The sequence below is a fragment of the Haemaphysalis longicornis genome, unplaced genomic scaffold, assembly GCF_048455015.1.
Source record: "Haemaphysalis longicornis isolate Haplotype H1 unplaced genomic scaffold, Haemaphysalis longicornis Haplotype H1 scaffold_6, whole genome shotgun sequence".
Taxonomy (NCBI): domain Eukaryota; kingdom Metazoa; phylum Arthropoda; class Arachnida; order Ixodida; family Ixodidae; genus Haemaphysalis; species Haemaphysalis longicornis.
This window is the reverse complement of record NW_027526407.1, coordinates 96431342-96455312: the sequence shown is the minus strand read 5'-3', so window position 1 is coordinate 96455312 and position 23971 is coordinate 96431342. Positions and strand designations below refer to the sequence as shown.

Sequence of the window (23971 nt, the reverse complement as noted above, 5' to 3'; positions counted from 1 at the left end):
TGTCAGTGAAATAGCCACTTCACCCTGAAACTCACCTGACGCCGGGGGTTATTGGTAAGACTCAAGACCAGGCTCCCTGGCTGAGGTTGCCATTGCACCATGGCAGCTGAAGCTTACATCTACTCCAAATTGGGTAGGGTTGAGGCGTCTAATTTCTGGTAGTGGAAAAAAAGGCATTCATTGCCTTTTCCACCAAAAATCTTGCAAGGTAAACAGAGATCGCTGAGAAGGGGCCGCATTGCTATAAGTTCAACGGCCATGTGACATCGGCTTCTCGTTCCCGGAAATTTTACGTTTTAACTCCGTGTGCAGTGACACGCTTTTCCATGCCGTATCGTTGCAGAGAACACGACCATAAGTTACTCTCGATGGCTTTCTTTAATCCTGGTTTGTGACCAATCATATTACGTAAATGATATGACGATTTGGGCCTATATGTTTGAACGTCATTGAAGGCGAGGCTTTCTATTCTTATAAAAAAAGCCAGCCAGTAAGCTTTGGTCAAAACACAGCTGGTTTCACGTTTAAACTCAGGTGCATTTAGTTCAAGGCTTCGGTCTGGCTGTGGGCGGTGTTTGGGCACAGTGCCGCTGCTTATATTACGACAAGCGTAATGACAGCACTAAAATGAGCAACATTTTAACAAGTGTCGGGAGAAAGATGAGCAGTTGGTGTTATTATTGCTCCGTTACAGCACGTTTGAGCAATAATATATAAATGATATTCATTGATAAGTTTGCCTGCCAATTTCTTACCTTGGCAATACTGGAAACGGCCACGGACATGGCCACTGTGCCACGGACATAAAGCGGCTTGTGCCACTGCGCCCGCACGCCGAATAATAATAATAAAAAAAACCGGCGTGCGTCGTCTGCTCCGTTTCAACCCGATTCTCAACGGTGGTGTCAACAGAGATGTTATTACTCGCACTCATATTGGACTTGAGGCATTACTTCGCGTTCGGTGGGGCAGAGTTTGGAACGCCCAACACACATCATGCGCTTAGCACGCACATGTACCGCCATCCCGCGGAGCCCGATGTAACCAGGGACGGCGCACTCATATGGTTGCCTGCATGCGTGCCTCACCAGATGAATACAAGCTATAGGCTGGCTGAAACGACAAGAGTTCTAGATGGACGTACCTACTAAGCCTTCTTTCAGACGTTTGAAAACACAGAACTTTGGTAAGTGTTATTTCCGTTCACTGTTTCGGTGCGAAAGCCCCCAAGATGTAGAAAAGCCCCTCTGTGACACATTTCTATTCCGAATACAGGTAAGAGGACGTGCCCAGATCGGTGTGAGTGAGCGTAGAGCACGCATGCAATTTTATGCACCAGCCAACAAGGACACGTTTACCCCTCCCTCACGCCGGCCGTTAAAAGGGAAGACGAAATGCAAGTTTGATTCAAGAAAGAGGCCGCTTTCTCCCGAAACAATGACACCAATTTTATCGCACACTTCAGTCATACGATGAAGCTACTAGAAAAAGAGGTGAAGGAGTGGCGACGTCCCAGCCACTTACCGGTGACGTTTCTATAACGTCGCAGAATCTTGTCTTCGGGAGCTTGGCGGCTGCAGACCTAAGCCAATACCAACAAACATGTCCTAGTGATTGTAGCGAGGCTTCTATATTCGATTGATTGCATTAAGAACATGCAGTTAACGCATTGATAAGTGTGATTTAGTGCTGAATAGTGTTATTAGGTAAGTTATCAAAGTACCGATACTTACGCACGCAAGTCACCAACGGCCGCCATGTTGTCGTTCATCAGTGTTGCGAGATTGGCGCATGTACGGCCTAGCCGTTAACTTTGACCGGGTCGTTCGTGAAGAACACTACCACAAATGCAACAAAACGGCATCTTCGGACGCAATCCTGCTGCTGAAATGCTGTAACACACGCTCTTTGCTTCACAATCGGAACGACGTCAGTCGCGCGTAGCCACAGAGCAGAACGGACAAGCTATGCTTACCTGTGTTGACCGACTAAAACGCATGAACGACAAAATGACGGCGCGCATGAACCGCCGCCGTGATAACAAATGTCACGTGATGCGAATGGACCAATGATCATCGCGGTGGCGCGGAACAATTGGTGAACAAAGTGCAGATACTCTGTACCCTTATCTAGTGACACTAACGCTGGCCTCTCTTGCGTAACTCCTTACCAGAATGTGTCAGTGCACCTTTAATTTTTTTAGTTCAAAAACATCGTTGGAGGCTGGATTGGAGCTCAGTGAGCTACCAAAGTATAGTTATTTAACGTAGAACAAACCTTCATTTTTTATTCACGGCTTTTCAAAGCCTCCGCGGTTGCCGCCATGCTAAAGAGAGTGCTTGGTCATCTCGTCTTTTGGACTAAAGGAAGCGAAACGGTGGGGTTTGCCACGTGTAATTTCGGCTAGCAGCTTCTGCGGATGTCGTGCCGAACGCGAAACTATAGACGTGACACAACAACATGGCCTTTGGCGCAGTCTTGGTCTATATTGAAGAAACTGACGGATGAGTTCTTTTTTTTTCCAGAGAAGTGGGCGTGGTCTATACAAAAAAAAACTACGCCCCTATTGGGCGGCAGTATCGGTTACACTAAACCTTAGGCGATCTTGCATCTTTCAGTACTGTCGCTGTTGCAAAAAAATATGGGGAAGAAACACCGCAGACGCCAGCTGTGCTAACAAATTAGGTGCTAACACAACGCTTCCATTTCGTTACTGAAAACATTGGGTAATGCGCGGTTTTGCGGCAGTTGCAGATTCAGTTGTTAGAAGCGCAGTGTTGACAGTGCTGCGGGCCACCTGATTAGCTTAGTGATTATTTCGCTTCCCCTTGTTGAAGGGGTAGCAACCCCATTTCATAACCGAAGAAATGCGCTCTGCATCGTACAGCTCTTCCAAATAAATTTTGTTCGTAGTGAATGGTAGCTGTTCACAATATGTTCTCCACGTAGCTTTTCCATCACCAGCAATACAGTCACTTTTTGTCATCTTTATGCCTCTGTAAAACATTTTGTAAAACTTTTATTATAATTACAGCGTCATGACTGGTGAGTAAGGCAATGTTTAGATTACAGACACAAAAACCGTATCGTGATCTATTGACGTAAAGAAAAGCGGCATGCCACGCAGTTCGGTTGGCTGAGACGTGACATGACGTCATTATTTAAAGGTATTACGACAGTTGCGGCAACAGTCTGAAACCGGCCTAATAAGGTAGTTGAGAGAGCCGGGTGACCACTTATTTGCATCCCATTATACTGTCCGCTAAGCCGACCCTGGTACGAAATCGTATAGGAATCCTCGTGCAGTGTCAGCCGAACGGTGACCTATCATTCTGATAACTGGTGTACCGTAATCTCACCACTTAATCCCTTGTAGAATTTGGTAAGAAACGTATACCAATCACTGCTTTGCAAATAGTTTGTTGGTAAAAGCGCTTTGCAGCAGGCAGGCACGAAACGATAAACGCTTGCGCAGGCAACAGGTATATATGATATTCTACGACGTTTTTCGTGATTGTGCCACTATCCACGCCACCGCAACTCGCTAGAAGCGTTTATTTTTCTCTCTAGTTTGCACCTGTTTCTACCGCTTCCCATGGACTCACAGTCGCTTGTTTATTTTTACTGTAGTTTTTCTCGTGAGTATATTGATAAGATATTCACTGTTATTTTAATACTGCCTTCCGAACCTGGCCTTCGCCAAATTGTATTGCATAAAGTAATGTTATACAACACGATTGAAAAATGGCGCATTGGTAAAAAAGGGATTCTCGAAAGCCCGTATGTTTTTGTTTTTATATGCTTGACGGTCTTTTTTCAAAACAGCTATTCTTAGTGACATTCCGCCACAAGAAAAAAAATCTGCTGAGTATTCGCGTGCGACAATGTCACTTCAGGAACACTTCGCCATCACAGAAATATGACATTGTGGGTCGGAAATATCAAAAACAATTTCCGTTTTGCCCTTTTCTCTGCCGCCAAATGTCTTCGTTCGAGCGCTGAAACTATCCAGTGCCACCTGAACCAAATGAGCCTCCAGCAATTATTCTTAGTACATATTGCATCTACTTTTCACACTCTTTTACGTTTAGCCATACACATTTCCGTAATCAGGAGCACAAACACTATCCCCATGAACAGCTTCGGCACGCAACTTGCCTTCCACTCTGTCAAGTAGCGGTGTTTATAATATTCTGGTTCCATTTTTGCACCTCAATTCTGCTTTTGAAACGTGTAAATCGTATCGACACTACACAAGGTGCGATAATTTTACAACAATATTGCTTGTATGTTTGGCCCGTTTGTATTAGTACTAACCAAAATCTGCAATGTCCAGAGCTGAACTACCTTTATCTCCTCGTCTACATGTAAAGCTTCAATACATACGACTGGCTTAAGGTCCACCAGTAATCGATGTATCTAGAGATGGATGTTTATCTATATATCTAGCGATCGATATACTCTAGCGATTGATGGTGGTTGTAATAAACATCCTCTACCATCCCTTCATAAAAAAGGTGAGAAGCGCGACAGCTAAAAGTGCGTAAACCTTCGCTGAAAGAGCGTCCATCGTCAAATTTTCAGAGACCCAAATCGCAAACTAAGAAAGAACCAATGAAACGGCTTTCGCGCACTAAGTAAACACATCTACGAACGATCTATATGTACTCACGGCGTCAAATGAAACGCGAACACGAAAACATGAACCTGCACGCACAAATAGCGCGATTCCTTATCATGCAAGCCTAAATGACGCGTGGCTTAGTTACTAAAACAAAGTCAGGAAAAGTGGATTTCCAAATATACCAATAGCGTGCCATTATAGGAACTCTGCGAACAGTATTTTCCAATTGTGCACGTTGTCGTTCATATTTTCGTGTTCGCGTTTCAGTTGACGCTGATAGCACACCGATACGTGGTTTATGAGATAAGGGTACTGTTGTACCCATTCTTCGTGATCGATGCATGTGGTGTCATATGTCGAACTGTTCATTTTTCGCGATTTTTAAGTAACTGTTTTGACACAATAGAAGCCCAGTGCCAAGAGATCTTACCGGTACCTTTCCCTCGACCAACCACTCTTTCGGGAAATGCATTACTTTTTTTCGCAGAACGCTATAGATACCACTAAGAAAGCCTTCTCTTTAAAACGCATTCTTGCTTGAATGCATCGCGTTACAACCAATAATCATAGTCATTATCAAAATACACTTGTTTCAAACCTGGCGATTTTTATGTCTTAACTTACCAGAGCAGGAGAACCCAGAGGAAGATTTTGACATGCCCCCGAATGACTGACACTGGTCGGTAAAGCCGCTGCTTTATCTATAGCGGTACGCCGACATTTGAGTGCAATCCCGTTTCAGATGTGAGAAAGATGCGAGCTTGTGTTTATTCACTGCCGTATTTGTTGAGATTCCCTCCAGATATTCGTTACTAAGCGCTTCGCACTTTCAGAGTTGCCTTGGCAATTCACCAAACCCTTCATGTCGGAGCAGCGCGTTCCGTACCGACACTGAGCCTCACAATTTCTCTATCCGTCCTGAGATGCTCAATCAGATAATGCGTGCTTGGATACAGGGTTTTCTGTAGCTCATGCTAAAACTATTGAACAAGTGCATCGCGCTTTTAAAAGTAGTCGTTTGCAACTGCGGAAGCTCCGCCCATTGCGGAAACACTGTTCCCTACGAGCACTGAGCGTCACAATTTCTATATCTGCGCCTGCTTCTCGATCAGGTTATGCGTGCTTGGACACAGTGTCTTCCGCATGACATCGTACGCTGATCCGTGTTCGACTGTCTGCCCTCGGCTGTAAGAGTTCCACAGGTGAAGTGCGAAGCTTTCTGACGTGGCTCGGAGCACTTCGAATGTGTGGTTTTGTAAGAAAGGTTTGCGCCACTCCAGGTAGGTGACCGGGTAGAATGCGTTCGCGGGAAGCACGGTGACGCCGGAGCACTTCACCAGGGGCTGTTTGTTCACCGAGTTTGGAGGGCAGAACCACGGAAGCACGCGTTCCAGAAGGCGAGGCCCATTGTGCGCCCACTTGCGAGGCCTGCGGTAGAAAGGGGTAAAGTAGGGAGTAATGTTTTGTTTTCATGAATCAGCCCGAAGGGCACAATGTCGAGAAGATGGCAGCTTGCAGCACCGACAAGCACGCGATACCGAAGGCAGCCTCATCCACCCGACTGCATTTTTTTGACACGTTTCGGTAGTAACATTACACACATGACATTCGGCTTCATCATTATTATTCCACGATTTCATTTCATTTCGTTTCATTTATTCATACTGCAGGCGAAGATGCTGGCCCATGCAGGGAGGGCAATACAGAGCAAGAATACAAACAACTAATGAACTGGATGCCACCTATTACATGTCACAAAAACTTCCAAATACTTAGCACCACCGCGACATAAGAGCAACACAATAAATCGCAGTGGGGCCGTGTTGTGAAGCCGTGGCACCGATTAAGAGTATGTTCCCAGTCTTGGGCAGTAACTAGTTACTAGTAACGCGTTACTGGTAACTAGTTACTTTTTTTCAGTAACTTGTAACTGTAACTAGTTACTTTTAAGTTAGAGGAACTTGTAACTGTAACACTGTTACTTTTTTGTGGAGTAACTGTAACGAGAGATATCGTTACAGTTACTTTATATAAAAAAATTATCCAACAGCAACAATCATTAACGATCGATGTACAGTATGCGCGTTTCACTTTTTCGGCCTTTCTTCCGCCGAAACTTCGTCTGCTTCATCTATGCCAGCGCACTCCCTTCTCATTTGTGAAAAACATCTGGACTAGAAATGTTTAGGCGTGCACGTGTGCGTGGTGTCCCACGCGGTCTACTAAGGGCCGTATTTTGGTCTACTAAGGGTCTGCAGTATTTTCTTCAGTAGCGCGACATCGCTCTCACCCAGGCCATAAATAACGCTGCGGCACGCGCCTATGCGAACGTGGATGCATGTTGACGCGCCACAACCTATAGTCTGACGCGCGGCTGCACCATGTTCGCCATATCTGGAGTGCAATAAAAGTGTTTGACACCAATGCGAACAGCAAAACAAACACCCACAAACGCCGCACAACGCACTGAAACCTTTGCACTTTCGCGGAAGCCTGGAAAACGTCGGTCAGGGTGTCGCTTTCTCATTAGCGACGTGCAGCCCCGTTTGTGGGGTCATAAAACGCCACGGGTAGTCTCTCGGCGGCTTCGCGCTCGTCCAGCCCTGTGCACACTGTAGAGTGTTCGATTCACAAGTCGCAGTTGCTTGCGCCCATTGTGCGCTTTAGAGACCCCTGGCCGTCTTTGGGACCACGCGTTTGGGACCCCTGGTCTAGAGGCTTCATCGAGCTGTACCAAGTGCTCGAACGAGGTCGAGGAAGTAATAAATTTCATGCCCCTCCACACATACGACGACCCCAACGATGGTGGCCCCCGAGCGCCCTCACACCACCCAGCATTTTGGCCGGCAGACGTCTGACCACACTGCCACTGCACGAAGAAATGTTCTTAGAAAGCCTCGTGACTTCGTTTCGAGGGCCGTCGCCGAAACGAAAACAGTAGCTACATCTGCTTTTGAATGTTGGGGGCAAGGAATACTTGGCCGAGCTTCGTTCGGCCTACGCCTCAAAGGAAACAAAGGGAGAGGTTCTTGGGATCGGCGGCGTGATTGCTGTGGAAGGCTGAGATTGTGAGAGCAGCTTTTTCCGATCGAGATGGCAAAATCCGCCTTTGTGAGGACAGGGGTGGGGGTGGGAGAGGGGGAAACAGTAAAGAAGCGTCCATTTCAGTTTCTATTCCCTTTGGAAATATCTTGTCCCATTCCAGAGATGGGGGTGGCTGGGGGTTGGGGCGGGAGAACGATTCCGAGTGCCCACGGACAAACGTCGCTTCGGCAATGGCTGAAATTTGTCTCCGTCTCCGACCACAAGTACGAAATAAAAAGTTAACGAAGCGCTTTTTTTGAGTATCTTTCAAAAACACCTCGACAACCGATGTACTCCCACGTCCGTTTCCCCTTTACTCCAAGGGCCTTCCGTCGTTCCGCCACTCCCGCCCCCTTTTTCCCTTTCTCTCTCACTACGCGGGGCGGTCAAGCGACAGCATAGTAGGCGAAAATAAATTAAGTTGACATTGAAAGATTGTTTCGGCTGTGTTGTCCTCTAGCTCGGTATAGTATAAGTTCAGCCTCTCTGATTCCAACTTTGAAAAACAACTAATTCTATGCTACAATGATGTTTGCAAATAAATTTCAGGCAGCGAGAGTGCAACAACAAAAAAATAAAGTTCCTTATGATGGATAGCAAAACTTCCGTAATAAAAAAAATGAGGCGTACACAACGATTGTTGGTTTGGGCATGAGAGTGCATCATTATAGGTTCCCCTCGTGTAGGCTTTACTACGTGTAATTTTTGCTACCTGCATGCCTTCGTACGTTTCTGTAAATAAGCCAAATCTTTTTAGTTTTAACTTAGTTTTATACAGTAAGGGAAAAGTAACGACGTTACTTTTTTGCAGTAACTGTAACTGTAACTAGTTACTTTTGGAAAGTTCGTAACTGTAACTGTAACAGAGTTACTTTTCTGGGTTAGGTAACTGTAACTGTAACACTGTTACTTTTTTACGGTAACGTGCCCATGACTGTATGTTCCTAATTGTGTGCAACAGGGCCATAAGGTCGGAAAAGCTGACATTCTAAGCGAAGGAACTTTCAAAAGGCACGAATAGGTTTAAGATATAACGGGTAATCAAACAAGAGCGACTGTCTTACTTTCGTCGGCACGAGGCCTCGCACAAGTCACTTTTCTGAATATTCTGTCTAAAAATTTCCAATAGTCGCGTGCAGCTATCTACAGCGCGCAAAGTATTTCAGCAATTTATTCATTTTTACCAATTCAGCTCAAGCTGGCGAGGCCAATCATTTGAAGCGGTTATAATGGGAAAGAACCGTATTCAACCCTTTTGCCGTACTTTCTTCAATGGCACATTATTTGGGGAAACACAAAATAAAATCTTGCAATATCAGTGTCCGATGCGGCATTTTTATCAATCCACTGGGCTTATGCTTCCAAAAAAGCCACCGCAAGCTTTGATTTGAGTTAAATCCAAGAAGAAAAAAATACACTGCAGCTTACTTGTACGTTTTAGAGAATTCTTCCAGGCAGCGGAAAAGAAAAGGATTGCGTTTTCTGAAGGCCATCACGCTGTTTCCAACATCGGGAAAAAGCTCTCGTGCCAGGACGTTTTCCAGTTTGTCGAAGCTTCTCAGAGTGAGGACATCCATGTCGGCGTAGATGCCACCGTACTTCCACAGGACCAGCAGCCGCAGGGCATCACTTAGATGATTGATGCGGAATGGGCTGCGGTTCCAGCTGTCCTTCACGTACCAGTGCACCAGCACGCTGTCCTTGACAAGAGAGTTCAGGTCGAGGCGAAGAATCTTGAAGTTTGGCAGCTCGAACAGGTGGCTGAGAATACTAAGAAAAAAAACGTTTTACTTGGCATTCAAGCACGCTATATTCTGCCCCTACAAAAGTGTATATAGTGTGTGCCTTCATTGGCGACCGTTCAGTTGCAGTGCAGTGCTAACAGCAGCCTCTGTGTTTCAAAGCACATTAGGAGCACGCGTAAAAAAGGGAAATGATTGAAGTGTACTGTCAGGGACAAATGAAAACTGAACACAAAAATAAGAATAGGAAGGAGCAAAATAAACAAATCTGGTTCGTGGAGATCAATAATGACGCGACTGTGGTACATTTCGAAAGTCACACTTCCAAACTTGGTTGTTGATGGAGCGATGCGACGATTTGATTTGCTCAAAAAGAACTTGCGCTATTTGCGCGTTCAGGTTTATATTTTCCCGTCCACATTTTATTTGTTCATCACCGTACACGAGGAGCTGCAAGCTACGCTTATCACTCCCCTTTTTCACGAAATGGGGAATGTTTATATTAGCGGAGTGTCCTTTTTCTGCTCGTACGACATGATAAGGAGCCAGCAATTGCCAATTTCTATCAGCACTGCGTGACGAAAATTTTGGAGGGTGTGTGTCGACGCGTACAGGAAGCAAAAAGAGAATGCTAAAAAAATTGGCGTGTTCAACATTCAATGTGAGAGGATTGGTCAACACGGTAGATTGGTAACCCCGCGTCCTTGGCACAGAAAATGGCCGATGGCCGGCTACTGCATACCTGCAGTCCTCGATGTCCAATAAGGTGAGCAGCCACACGGTGTAGTCGGGATGACGTAGAGCAGCAGACTCAATGGAGCAAGCGGCACGGTCCGTGATGCACGATGCTCCGGCAGTCTCCAGAAAAAAGAAGTTTTTCTTCGACTTATGTAATTCGTGACGTCTCCGCTCGAGGTCCCTACGGCGACTGATTTTATCGCCTGCGGTAAACATAGCAAACAATAGTTTCAGGCCTCGCCTTATTCTCTATGTTTTTTTTAATTAAGTCAAGCTGCGGCACTGAAAGAAACTTTGTTTTTAGAGCTTTGGGGAAGTCCCTTCCGCTTGCCCCGTGAGTGTTTGCGAAAGCACGCTCATTTAGGAGCTTCTAATATCCATTGTGTATTGCAGCGTAGGGTACACCAAAAAGAACGAATATGCTGGTAAAAATACCCAGAATATAAACTTGCACGCGTCTTTACCCTCACGGTTAAGCTAAGCCTACATAAAATTACCCTTGGGAACCTGAACATATACTCATTTTAAATAGGTCGTAATGGCCATTGCAGTGTCCACTAACATAATCAAAGGGTGCAGTGGATGGGTCTTTGCTCTTGTCACAACGTGAATCTTCCTTCAGAGCTTCACCCTTTCTAGGTACTAGTTCATGCCGATGACACAGAAAATATCATCACCGCGTCATAAAATAAAATATCGTCATAAAATAACCTCGATGATTGAAGCCGAGCGAGAAAGGAATAAGACGCAATTTTTAACTGAATGCCGACAAATGGGATAAAACTGAAAAAGGCAAGGTTCATCGCATTTCACTCCAGGGAAAAAATCTCTTATGCTGATGACATTCCACTATGTATAAAAAGCTCGAAGCCTTAACGAATATATGCCGGATATTGCTGCTTTGAGCGCATATCAAATGAATCAGAAACTGACTCCGGAAATTTATTAAAAGTTTATTTTTTGCGTTCCTAAAAGTCTACTCCTTTTTTCTCTCACAGAAGAAACAAGACTGCTGGTGGCTATTTTTCCTCCTCTTGCAGCAGGGAAAGCTTACGGAAGGCCCGGAAAAATATCTACACCAAACGAAAGCAAAGACATTGGAAAGTTTCAGCTGTGGCGAGAAAACCAGAGGCTCGTTCTGAGCTGGCGAGACCGCTCAAGCCCGCGAGATGCACCACCTTGACCTTGGCTGAGCTTGAATGTGACATCGACGGAACGAGGCGTTTTCTTGGTTAATCTGGAGGAATAGAGATTTCACTCTGAATCGACAAGGGGAACTTCGCCCCTCGCAGCCGGCGGGAATGGTTTGGGTGAATTTTCCGCGCATCAACAGAATGCTTTTGTGGCAGCTTGTTGTGGGAGTAGGTACGGTGCTTCCAGTAAATATATAGCATACAAAGTAAAAGCAGGACAGCAAGCAGAAAAGGAAATGAGAGGGAGGGTTGTGGATAGGGCAGCGGACGTGGCAAACAAGCCAGCTAGTGAGAAAGCAAGCAAGAATGGATAGGTAGTTTGGCGCCTTTAGCTTGTTCCCAAGGCACGACACGACCAAGCCACGGTACTCGCACGTACTGCTGTCAGCGGATTATGAAACTGCCAACTGAAACACGTTCGAATCTACATGCCCTGGTATAGGAAAGCGGTTACTTCGAATAGCCTTTAAAATAGAAATAGGGCTTCCTACCTAAGCACTCGTCATGGTGTGTGCGAGTAGTGACTCCTCCGAAAATGCCTCGTGGGTTGTAGCCAAGATGTTTCGCAGAGACTTGAAAGAGGAAAAAAAGCACATAGCGAGAATCTAAATGGTACCATTTTATCTGGCGCTCTGAATGGAAAAGATACGCCGCCGTTTTTAATGCATTCTTTGCACCCTGTCTATAACGGCCTCCGCCATCAAGGTTTTAAGAGGCACTCGCATTTGCTGAAGATTTGCGCTTGTGAATGTTCGTTGTGCGCCAGGGGCTGCAGAGTGCGTACGCCTGGATGCGACTCTACCAATGACACCTTGCATGAAGCCTATGTGCAAACGTATAGTCATGCTCAGTTGGACCTGCAACATTTAACAGTATTTAAAACTTTATACCACATTCGTTTGGCACTCGTGGTTCAAAGTTAGGTACACATGAGCGACAAATTACCATAACGGCTCAAACCTTGTTGTGAGCTTTAAGCCAAAAGTAATTACTTTGAAACTATACCATCAGAAACGGGAGAAACAACCCTAACTTTGGGAACGCACAGTACGAGACACACACACGGTGCTGACCGGAACTACCAAGTTTTATTGCTTGCAGGGGCCTTTAATGCAGATATACAAAGCAATGGAGAAGGAAAGCAAAAGAGGCAAATAACACAAAATGAACGGAAGTTCTGTCTAACAAAGCGTATACATTGTCATCAAAATGGCACTATAAGGCACTATATGAATACATCGCGCTATATCATATCCGCGTACCTTCGCATATCTTGTCCGTATATTTTTGAAGGTGGGCGGTCAAACGCACACGTAAAATCTATAGAACTTTTTGCATCAGTCAGACGGGCGATAAATGTGAAAGAAAACCGTGTGTGTCACTTTATGAAAATGAAACCACGTATCTTTCGAATGAATAACTGAACTTTTTGATGACAATGTGAACGCTTTGTTTGACAAGAACTTTCGTTAATTTTGTGCCATTTGCCCCTTTTCCTTTTCCCTTTCTATTGCTTTGTATGTCTGTATTTAAGGCGCCTGCAAGCAGTAAAACGATTTTGATAGTGAGGTTTAAAGCTCTGACGCTACAGAGGCGATGAGGTCGGCCGTAGGGGAAGGCCAGGGATCAATTTCGACCACGTGGGGATGTTTACCGTGCGCTGAAATCTCGAACACACAGACATTTCCGCTTTTCACTTCGATAAAAAAAATAAAAACAGCAGAATAAAACTTGGTTGCTAGTTGGTGCCGTGTGTGTGTCTACTCTGCGCCCCGTAATTTCCCCCGTTTCTTATGTTTTAACATGCACAAACCAGCCCACTTACTCCCCATTCTGATCCACCACCACAACGATAACGAGCTTTTTAGGTCATACTGAGCGCGGCTCTGCATTTAAATTTGTTGCGCGTGCACACGCGTGTGTAGGTTCGCGGTTCTTCGTACGCATGCGTGTGCCTTTTTCTGTTTTAATTGCACGCGTGTGTCTAAAATGAACGGCACAACTTACGCGTTACAGTTAGGATCACAAAGCCGGCTACGACGACCAACGCCGTTACGGCGGAACCTTGACGGGTGTTCCCCTTCGAAGCGTGCCACTGCATAGAATCAAATGTTAGAAAAAGAGTTGTAAACGTAACCCTTATTCGTTGGAATGAACTTTGTTCCGTACAACAATGCGGAAAGCGATTCGTAAAATAATGGCCTGGAAATAATTTTGCAATGCTCAATAGTACTTGTAAATGTAATTTCCGGTAGTGGTTGATTTACTAATAATGAAAATTTACCGTAATTTCTGACAGACATGCGTAAGGAGAAAACAGCTACAAGGCAAGCCAACGACTACCAATCGCATTGCATACGTTGTTTTACATACCCGCATTACATACCCGCAGCTGAAGTATATTAGAGAGTTGTATAAATATGAAACGCAGCTGCAGAAGAGTGGGGCGCTGCCGCCTGCAGTGGATGATGGGGCATGCACGAAACATAATTAACGAATCAAATATTACTTAGAGCGCGACTACTAGGAGGGCCGGAGGGAAGAAATTTGTGGTCCTGCACTACATTCTCTGAGCCTAGCCTAATATAAAGCGACTGTTCCATACACATGTAGAAGCACATACCAGCTGCGAGGTACAGAAAACAATTCACATGCAGGATTGCATGACGCTATGCAAAAACTCTGTAGTTAGACCAAGAAATTTTTTACTGTTCTTCCTTCACAACCGATTTCTCAATGTAAATGCCCAGTAATGTTCGATGTTCCCATATATTACGTTCATCACTAATTTTATCCAAGTCTCTTCACCGTATTTCTTTTTTTGATTAATAATCAGCCACTCCCAACTGCACAAAAAGTAACTACAACTATTGTTTTATGTTTTAGTCTGCAATAAGCGTAGATGATTTACACAAGGTCTCCTTGAATATGGGTCATTATGGGGATGGCAAGAGAGAAATTTCGCGTTCGTTCACTGGCTTGTCATAATCTCTGGAGATGGAAGTCTCTGAATTTCCTCTAAACGGCAATTTTCTTTATTTCTAAAAACGGAGGGTAGAAAGGAAAGCCAATGAAGGACTGGGTTTAATGTGACAATAGTTGAACTTTTTAACTGCTCGTTCATTTGTTTCTACGCCTTTGTTGTTAACATCAAGAAATTGAAAACTGTGACGTTCCTTCAAAACACTGTGACCTTAATTAACGCGCGACAACGTTAAAAATCCAAGCTTCGGGCGTATCACAGTGGTCGAATTTAAAAACTTTTTTTTTTTAAATTTCACGATCGCTGGTTTATGCTTTACTGGTCCTCCATGCTCAAATTCCTTCCCTGCAAAGCACTCCGTTTTTATGCCGTCATAAATAGACAGATAAGTCATTGAAGATTTGCCGTATCGAAGCTAATTTTGTCTATTGTCGCCAGACTTTGCTACCACTGCAAAGTGGCGAGAGAAATGCACCAATTGTCAGCGGCATTCTGACAACCACTCTCCTGTTAATGTTTCCAAGTTTTCGGCATAAAAACACAGGAAGCGCGAGGAGAAATACAGTAGTTTTGTCACTCACCATGACTGCTTGAGGGACAACATTACCACACCTCACCAGGCATAATCAGCAAGGGAAGGAGGTCAGTGATGTTCGGTAAGCCATTCTAGACTGTTCCTTCTGAACGTTATTGGAGGAATTCGGCGTTCACTTGTTGCTTCTCTTTCAGAGTTGCAGAGCCCTACCATAGCATGTCACTGCCATCCCACAGCTCGGAAAAATACTGCCGATGGGAACGGAGTGGTGGTTGTGCCAAGTGGTTCCCGTTCCCTTCAAGCGTGTCTGACGCTGACACCACGTGGAACCAGCACTGACAAGATAACAACGACAAAAAGAGAGAAAATAAATGCTCAAAAAGCGCGCACTCCCAACAGTTACTTACAGAGAACGAATATTGAAAGGCCGGCCCAAAATGAATAGAATCGAGCATAAAAATCACAGCGCAAAAGTGCAGGAAACGGAGTATGAGACGAAAAAAGAGAAAAAGCGAGAGGGAGATAGCTAGATGAGAGGTAGGTGATAGAGGGAGCTAAGAAAAAAAAAAAAAAGACTGCGGAACAGAACACCCAGGCCCACTCAAAACGGGGCCATTTGTTTCGGGTCTCATCAGTTTCAGAAGTGAGGCCCTTTCCGGCCTTTTGTCAACCGTGGTCGCGTTTTCCGTCACGCCTGTTTACAAGACAAAGGGCGGAACCCGGGAAGCGTGCCGGGGAAAACAGACGCCTTTTCCGGTAATCACACGCGACTGACTCTATGGACTGCTCTGCTATTTGCGACGTGTGTGGTCCAGCTCGTTAGCGGCGGCGCCAAATTCCCAGTTACCACAGCGTTGCATTCGAGTATGTCCAAGCAATCAACAGTGCTTCAACGAGGCAGTGCAGATTCTTCGGCATTAGCGGGATCCACCTCTCTGTCTGCTCGATGGTCTGGTTTTTTATTTCCCACCGTGGTCACTAAAACCTCTTTTATTTCTCGTCTCTCTCGCCCTAGATTATCTGACTCAGTAGTTTTATATCACGTATAATTGCATAGGCAGTGACTGCTGCCTCACGATATGCGACTAGGCCATCCCTTCTGTTCTCCTGACGTGAAGAGACAGCATCGAAGGTACCCTGTAGCAGAACGTTCACACTACCTGGTGAGCAAGCTTGTTAACCGTTAAAGGGAAGCTGAAGCGCTTTCCAAAAAATTTGAGTTAGATTAACAGTTATATAGTTTCTTGCGCGCTGATTCCGAATATCACATTTAAATTTATCGTACATGAGTCCAAGTGGCATTTATCTTGCAAAAAGCGCGGCCCCGTTTGAAAGACGCGTGCTTTTCGTCTTTTGACGCCCCTGATTGGTTGCGCCAGTCATGACGTCAGAGGAGGACACCCTTCGGCCGCGCGGGTTGTCAGAAGCATTGCGAACGATCGCACGGTTGCCTTTGCGGCAATTTAGCTTGCAGTTTAATTTTCGCACATGACTGGAGGTTTGTTTTATATTTTCCCGTGCTGTTGGTTCAATTATCTTGGAGCTTAAATTTGCTTTACACGACAGACAACCCCAAAGAAGTACTGTGACGTCGACTAGTGGGTTCCATCAAAATATTTTTGAATTAGGCAACCAGCATAGGGGGATTTTATACCTTATGTTAATATTAGGTACTGCCTTAACTGTTTCTTATTATACACAAAACCATTTATGCCGAAGATTAATGGGCGTTTTCTAAACAATGTACCAGCGAAAAGCACGTACGTGCACTGCGCGAAAAAATAGCGTTCATGCGCTGTAAACGTATATGCGAGACACATCTTGCCGGTACACGCATAAACCAACAAGCAGACTCTGCTTCCGCATTTCCTTTGTTCGTTGTCGCCCACCATACTCATCCCCGTACACAGACCCACACGCGCGCGCCATTTCGGCAGCGGCGCTACGGCGCCTCCGCGATTGCTAGCTGCACTTCGATGAGTGGCGTCTTACTGCTTCACATGCATTTATTCTGAAAACACTGCAGCATACTAGTGCCTGCTCAGCATTACTGGCTGTAGTAGGGCTTGATTTTCGCTTGTGCGTTGCGCATTCTGCTACAATATTACGGCCACCTCGTTATAATTAACAGACCAGTCGGACAAGGCAGTTACGTTGTAGTTACGTTACTTTATGTAACAATCACCAAACGTTTGTGATAATGAATCGTTGGCCTGTTTCAGCATTACTAGATTTAAGCATTTACCGCGCTAGTCGGACAGAGGCCGTATATTTACTCTTCGCTCCCAATTTTTTTAGTATCATCATTATATATATCACCGACTATCACTGGAGCACACTTGAGGTTCAGTGACAACAAGTGCTTGCCAGGTTATAATATGCAGCCACACGGAATCTTGGACGAAAAATTAGGCCCCCGCAGTCAACACAAATTATGGCACGGTGGTGGTTCGGAGTGGTGTTTTTTTTAAATTCCAGACAAACATCACCTTATCGTGACATGCATACTTGCAAAATAAGTAATCTGGTTGTTTTGGTTCTTTTACTTTGTAAGAATACTGTTTAATTACCTCTTAGCCGGGAGAGAACTTCCATCAGGATTGGCCCTTTGTTTTAGTTTCGCCAAAAAATTGTTTTTTTTTAACACTGTCCTGAGCCCATAGGGAAAGAAAACCGACGCGTTTAACGAAACAAGTATTTCCTGAACAAATGTGACTTGGTTTCTGGAATGGAACGAAACATCCCCGGCCAAAGTTCAGCAGTATTCCCCATCCTTCTTAAATCTAGAATCTAATGTGAACATTCACGTCCGTCGCATAAAAAAAAAAAAAAAAAACCCGCATTGAAGCGGTTTACAAAGTCTTTAACGTAGTATAGTATATTCTCTGTCATCAAGCACAGCCACCTCGGCTGTCGCTTCCGTATGTTATCAAGCATCCCGGCGTGGCATTATTCTGCTTAGGAATACGGCATGATAACGTATGCCTCATTTGGCGTTCGTGCATACTTTTTGAACACGAAAATTGTACAAATGAGTGCTATCAACCACAACAGCAACAAGTATCATTCACAAGCAAACACGGCGAAAAGAGCATGGCCGAGGCGGCCGATCCGGCCGGAAGTCCAGGTATGACGTTTTTCAGCCGGTTTTCGCCCGCGCTCTGCGGTCTTCCGGCATCGCGCGGCGAGATGGGGGCGGGGCATCGGGCCACTTTTGTTTGCTCATTGCGCCGCTTCTATTGCATGTATTGCGAAAATATTTCGTACACATGAACTATTCAATGTGTACTTGCGGCTAGTCAACTTTTCTTTTAATTCTAAAACCGCTTCACCTTCCCTTTAAGGACGAAAGGGCTAGTGTCAAAGTCAAATTCAGTGTATTTTCACATAGCGGGGTGATGTCATCATTTTAGGCATGGACGGGATGCGGGCGGATGCATTGCTGTTTACAGGATGCGGATGCAAGGGGGGGGGGGGGGAGCGGAAATACACGACCCCTCCCAAACTTTCCAGGAGCAGTTTGGGAGGAGTGGGAAATAGCTGTGGCGGTCGGAGTAGTGCTAAAGGCGGGGGCTATGATGACTCATTCCGCCAGTCCACGTTGAGGCGTGGAGAACTGAGAATGCATAAACGGTGTCTTCTAGATAGTTGAGAACTACCACAACGTAGGCGGCAAGGTCGGGGTATTTCGCTGCGTCAACCTATAGCCTAGAGATGTGCAACGCGTGGGCCATATGTAGGGCCACCATCCGGGCAAGGCGGCCTACTAGATGGAACGTTCCATTGATAAGCCGCAGAAATGGGGCCCCACAGTAGGCGGATCGGTGAGTGCCGTTCAAACCGGCATTATCTCCCTGTTGCGCTGGCAAGGACCGCAAAATAAATGGACGGTTTTGTCAGGATGACCGACCCATTGGAGTAGAAGCTAGATGTTGGAATTGCCCAGTACGTTGAGCTTCAAGCATTTCTTAGAAATGTATTGTATGTCGTCGTTTGAAGAACCTTGGCTGTAGAGGTGTGATGAGTGATACCCATGGCCAGCTTCACTGCTTTGCGGGTAATGCCTTGTAGGCGTCGAGAAACGGGGTGAAGTATGCGATCCGGTGGTCGATAAATGCTTGCACGATGCGAAGAAGGTTATAGTTTCTTTAAGCTCGTAGTTGCAGTCAATAAGTAGTCAATAAGTAGTCCAATCTGATCTTCTACATTCGGGAAGTTGCGGATAGTCTCGGGGTGGGGCGCGAATGTGGTGAATGCGTATAGTAAGCAAGCGGGTATTTTAGGTTTCCTCGCATTGTTACCTAAATATTAGAGACGCAGGCATCGCGATGGCGGATTCTGTGGCGGTAAATGAATAGCTTATATAGGCTCCTGTTATGGCCGCTAAATCTCCTTTCGTGGGAGTAAGTGGCGATGAGCGCACCGGTTTGCGGAAGGTGGTCTTCAATATTACCATCACTGCCCCTGCTTTCGAAGCAAAGATCGATGTCGCCTGCCTAGAGGCTGTCATGCAGACCCGGGAGGCGTTCTAAAAAAAGAGGGAGCTGTAGCATGACCACGTGAAAAGAAAAGGCGAAATGACTGTCCCCTGAAGTGCGCCTTCACGGCTCAAAGGTCTGAGGTATCATTCCATACGTTGGGCCGGTGAGTTATTTGCAGTGTAATTGCAATTGCACGAACACATGCGAAATCGTTCATGACCAGTCAGTATACTTTGATGAGTGACATTGTGAATTGTGTAGAACAAATCGATGCACATAATGGCTTTTGTGTCTCACTGATTCGTATAGGGCTTATACAGAATTGGTTTCTGGAGGCTATGCATAACACACTGGGCAGAGATCGTAGGACGACGGCCCAGCATGGTGCGGAAAAACCGACCCTTATCGTCAATATAGGCTCGTAGAGGGGCCAGTATGACACCTTCGAGTAACTTTCCTAGACAAACGGTTAGGGAAATGGGTCTAAGATAATTAGAGCTAGCTCGTTGCCCTGTTTTGGCATAAGCAAAATTTCGAGTGGGTAAGACCAGCTTTTATTTCAGTGATAGTAATAGGCCGATTCAGGGACTTGGTGGGGCTCCCAGTTTAATTCGAGGCAGGGGCAGAGAGAGGAATATAGAGCTTTAAAAGCTTTCGAAGGACCTCCCGCACGCAAACTGAGGACTTGGGAAGGAGAGCGACCACATTGTGGCGAGGTAACGATCACTTCACCGTTGCCTCGTGACAATCTATTTACGCTATTTACAAGCGGTCATGACAGAGCCTATACTGCAGAATTGCTTTGATTAAAATTTAAACAAAAAAAAAAAACAGAAAAGGAGCAACGTATAGACAGGATAGGGTGAATGCGGCTCCTTTCAAGATTTTTTAGTTCTAAATCAGCGCGATGCAGCAGTATGTACAACCAAGTAACCCGAGTTTCAGCATTGATGATAGAGCCAGCCCAGGCAGCACACCACACACACAGCTTCTCCGCATCGATAGTTAATCTTCAACAGCACAGCGGTATGCTCCAACGGCAACTTCTTTGTTAGCTCGTCAAAATATAATTCCTGGTGTGGTCCTTCTCTTCTGTATTGAGGATATTTCAGATGGGCCTAGTGTTATGGTTCCGCTATATGTGGTCACAAAGGGCATTTGAAAGCTGATTGAAATACGACGCATGCTTGCCTATGTCCAGGATGAGTGGAATTAGGCGCCGACGGAGAGAGTCGTTGGCCTTCCGCGTTTAGAGTCGGCGCACAGAGCTCAACTTAGCTTCCAATAGGTAGAGGAAAAGAGAATCAGCCACATCAAAACGTGCTTCTTTGGGAGTATTCAGGCTACGCTGGGAGTATTCAGCGGGTTGTGTGAGGAGTTTTGTGGTCCAGTAGCGGAAAATTCGAAAATGTTAGGGTAGGTTTACTTGATACAGATGTCGGAAAATCGGAAAAAGTCTTACGAAACCACCCTGTGAGAGCTGGTGCTAGGCAGTTAGCGTCCCTCCTGAATGATGGTTGCAATCCCATAGTGTTTAATTTTAAAGTAATGGCCAGTATTGAACCAGACTGAATTTGCGATGCTATGCGCCATAATCAGATCCGAAGTGGTGTTTATTTGGACGGTGTTGCTTTGCCGCGTAGGCCATGGTGGGTCGTGTCAAAAGAGCATCTGCTGCGAAAGGATCGTAGAGAGCACCCCACAGCGTTTGTTTGGCACATGCGGATACCACCTCTCAGGGTGTGGAGCGTTGAAATCGCTGACACTAAGCCAAATGGGCATTTAGTGTAGTACCAGGCTTTCTGCAGAAGTAACGTGAAAATTGGCAATTGTTTGCCGGCACTATAATTATTTAGTATGTACAAGCAATGTTGTTGTGTTTTTGTTCGGACCCCCTATCGAAAACCCCAGCAGCGCTGGTGCTCCCCTTCGAGCGTTTGCCTGGTTATGGGACTAGCGAGCGCTGAAATATGTTGGACGCGGAAACACGCCGTACGCGGAAACGTGCGGATCCGGTGCGCGCTGCACGTAACGCTGGAACACGCTGGAGACCACGCCGTTTCAGGCGGACAGCGTGGCCGATACTGACGCTAGGTTTTTTTAGGGGCGAAGCACCTTAAGATCTCGCTTTGTCCGTGGCTTGTCCCTTGGCGTCCGTGTACAGTGTTGCGCATGCGCGACGAGCATTGGATTCGATTGGATTAAATTAGATTGGATTTGGATTGGATTGGATTGGAATTGTATGTACTAGTAGTACACTTGCGTTGTCACTCATTTACATGCGCGAGTGGGCAATGCCACGGGTGATTTACGGTAAGAGCAATCCCCAGTACTTCACCCACTCGTCATGATTCACTTCGTGGAGATGCGGGAATTTTCTTCTCTGAAAGACGGGTAGTTACCAGCCAGCATAGGAGTTAACAGGAAATACAGACGCCCTTCCTTCACGGAAACGTAAGTAGCGCTATAAGATGTAGACAGACTCATTTTTGCACTTTCCAGCTAATTTCGCCCTTCTGGCTGCATTGTCTCATCATGGATATCCGTCAATAACGCTCAATCGAATCATGAAAGGGACTTTATTTTCCCGCATAGAAAAAAAAATTTAATGAGCATCGATATTATTGATTCTAAAATTGGTTTCCTATATTTTTAGTTCTAATAAAACCCAAGTGGACAAATAGTTCTTGAACCGGTTTTATTTTAAATGCACAACGTGAGAGAACGTGATAGGAGTAAAATGGAAAGTCAATCCTTCGCTGGATTGCTTGCCTTGGTCAACCTTTATCCGTTGACAACGCATTCGTTCAGCAAGGCCTGGAAGAACATCCTGGGGCGAAAAGCGCATTTCTCCGTGGTGCAGCACTATCTCGAAAAGTACACGCACACAAAACCTTTCAATGTCTATTTCAAAGTCATTGCAGTTTCATTCGTTGTCGAAGCACATACCACGTAGTCCACATCACGCGGGTTGCGAGATTCGTCGTAATCACTCGCATCAAAGTATGAGTAGAATGTAGTCCCTGTGCTTTCGACCGCGTGGAGCCGTTACCTGTGCGGCGGCGCTGACGCCATATGTGCGGTTGCACTCTGCGGCACGCGCAGTGCGTTTCTCGATGCGAAAGGGGGTTTCGGCCTGGTGTTGGCAATAACGTTCGTGTGGACGGTGTTTTCTCGGCGTGATTTGGGGGTTTGCGAAAGCCCCGTTGTAAATATTCGCCAGCATTGTTCTCGCTTCGGAATTCTGGACTGCGCTCTTCACGCCTTGTACGACCGCAGACCCGATTCAGGCCACCCCCCCCCCCTCCAAATTTACCCCATCTTCCCGAGGGGAACCCTGAGTAGGATGCGGAGCATCGCGGGATTCACTTACATTTCCCCCAAACCCAACTACTAACACAACGGAACCCCCGATGGGAATGTAGACGTTGTTGATGTTTACAAACGGCTTCCCGTTCTCGAAGGTTCCGTTCCGCCGCTCGCTTCGTACGTTTGCGTTCCACTTCACGTTGTCGAAGTTACGGGACCGCCGCTCGACGTTCTCGAAGCGACGCTGCTTGACGTTGCCGAAGCTCAGGATCCGCTGCTCGACGTTGACGCTTCGAAGCTGCTTCGCGCTGACGAAGTTCAGGGTCCGCCGGTCGCTTCAAGCGTTTGCGTTCAGCGTAGCGTGCCCTTCGCTTCGCAGCTTTGTCTTGAGTGGACGTAACGTTGCTATTAGTGTTTGGGCTGATGCTTACGCGTGCTTGCGTCAGCCCACTCACTGTCGGGACTGTTGCTTCCATCACACTTCATCGGAAGCATCAACGGAGTCAACCGAAGAAAGCGCTGCACTGAACGCGCGCAGCGCTCTACCCGCTTTATATTCACACTTGAAGGAGAGGAAACTAGAGGAGGAGAGTAGCGCATGCGCCGCGAGAGCAGAAGCGAGAACGCAGGAGAAGCGCAAGCAGGCGGTAGGAGAGAAGTGGAGAGAGTAACGCGCAGCTGTTGGAGAGCGGGAAGGAGGAGAGTTGCGCATGCAGTGTGAGTGCGGACGCCGACGCCGCGGGACATACCCCCGAGGAAGAGATGCTCCGCATCTAAAAGCAAGCGCACCGTCTTTGTTTTTTTTTTTTGCTGTTTCGAAGTGAATTCTAGGGCAGTGCTTGAAGACGGTCTGACTTCGTGCCACGAATACAACCGTGCAACGATTTGACAGGCGCGGAGAGCGGCATAGATAACGAGGTCCGCTCCGTGCTATCTCGATTGCATCCTTGTACGCTGATTTCCTTATTCCTTGCGTTGCTTAAAACGACCGCCGCTAAAGTTATCAAAATTTCTCCAGTCATGTGACGATATTTTGTGGCGGTGGCGTGTGAGGCGAGGTACTGCTTTTACCGTGCCACCCAGGCATGCTGCGAGCTTCTTGAGGTGTATGAGAGATGGTGAGGTGCTGTGGCGACAAAGTTCTGGTGCGTTGAACGCCTAACCGTCCTCCACCTGAGCTCCCAATAAAGATGAGTTACGCACAGGCTCTGGGTAGAAGCGATCGAGAGGTAAGTACGGGATAATATTAGATGCGGCGACGACGCAAATATTTCCTGTGACG

General features: G+C 46.2%; 1 protein-coding gene and 1 non-coding gene across 2 annotated transcripts; one reads left to right on the top strand and one right to left on the bottom strand.

Moving 5' to 3' along the window:
• Positions 1–27: 27 nt before the first annotated feature.
• On the top strand, positions 28–193 carry LOC144143623 (U1 spliceosomal RNA). The gene has a single exon (XR_013317134.1). It is a non-coding gene; the product is annotated as a U1 spliceosomal RNA (small nuclear RNA).
• Positions 194–2640: 2447 nt separating this feature from the next.
• On the bottom strand, positions 2641–15146 carry LOC144141068 (lactosylceramide 4-alpha-galactosyltransferase-like). The gene is made up of 6 exons (XM_077672575.1): positions 14946–15146; positions 13389–13476; positions 11873–11953; positions 10193–10391; positions 9137–9478; positions 2641–6052 (listed from the first exon to the last, which is right to left on the bottom strand). The coding sequence occupies exons 1-6, from the start codon at positions 14946–14948 to the stop codon at positions 5710–5712; spliced, it is 1056 nt and encodes a 351-aa protein (XP_077528701.1). The 5' UTR covers positions 14949–15146; the 3' UTR covers positions 2641–5709.
• Between the last annotated feature and the right edge of the window lie 8825 nt (positions 15147–23971).

Coding starts and splice junctions, on each gene's coding strand:
- LOC144141068 (XM_077672575.1), bottom strand. Junction 9,479..10,192: donor TTGGACATCGAGGACTGCAG/GTATGCAGTAGC, acceptor TTTTTTTCTTAG/TATTCTCAGCCACCTGTTCG. Junction 6,053..9,136: donor GAATTCTCTAAAACGTACAA/GTAAGCTGCAGT, acceptor TTTCTACCGCAG/GCCTCGCAAGTGGGCGCACA.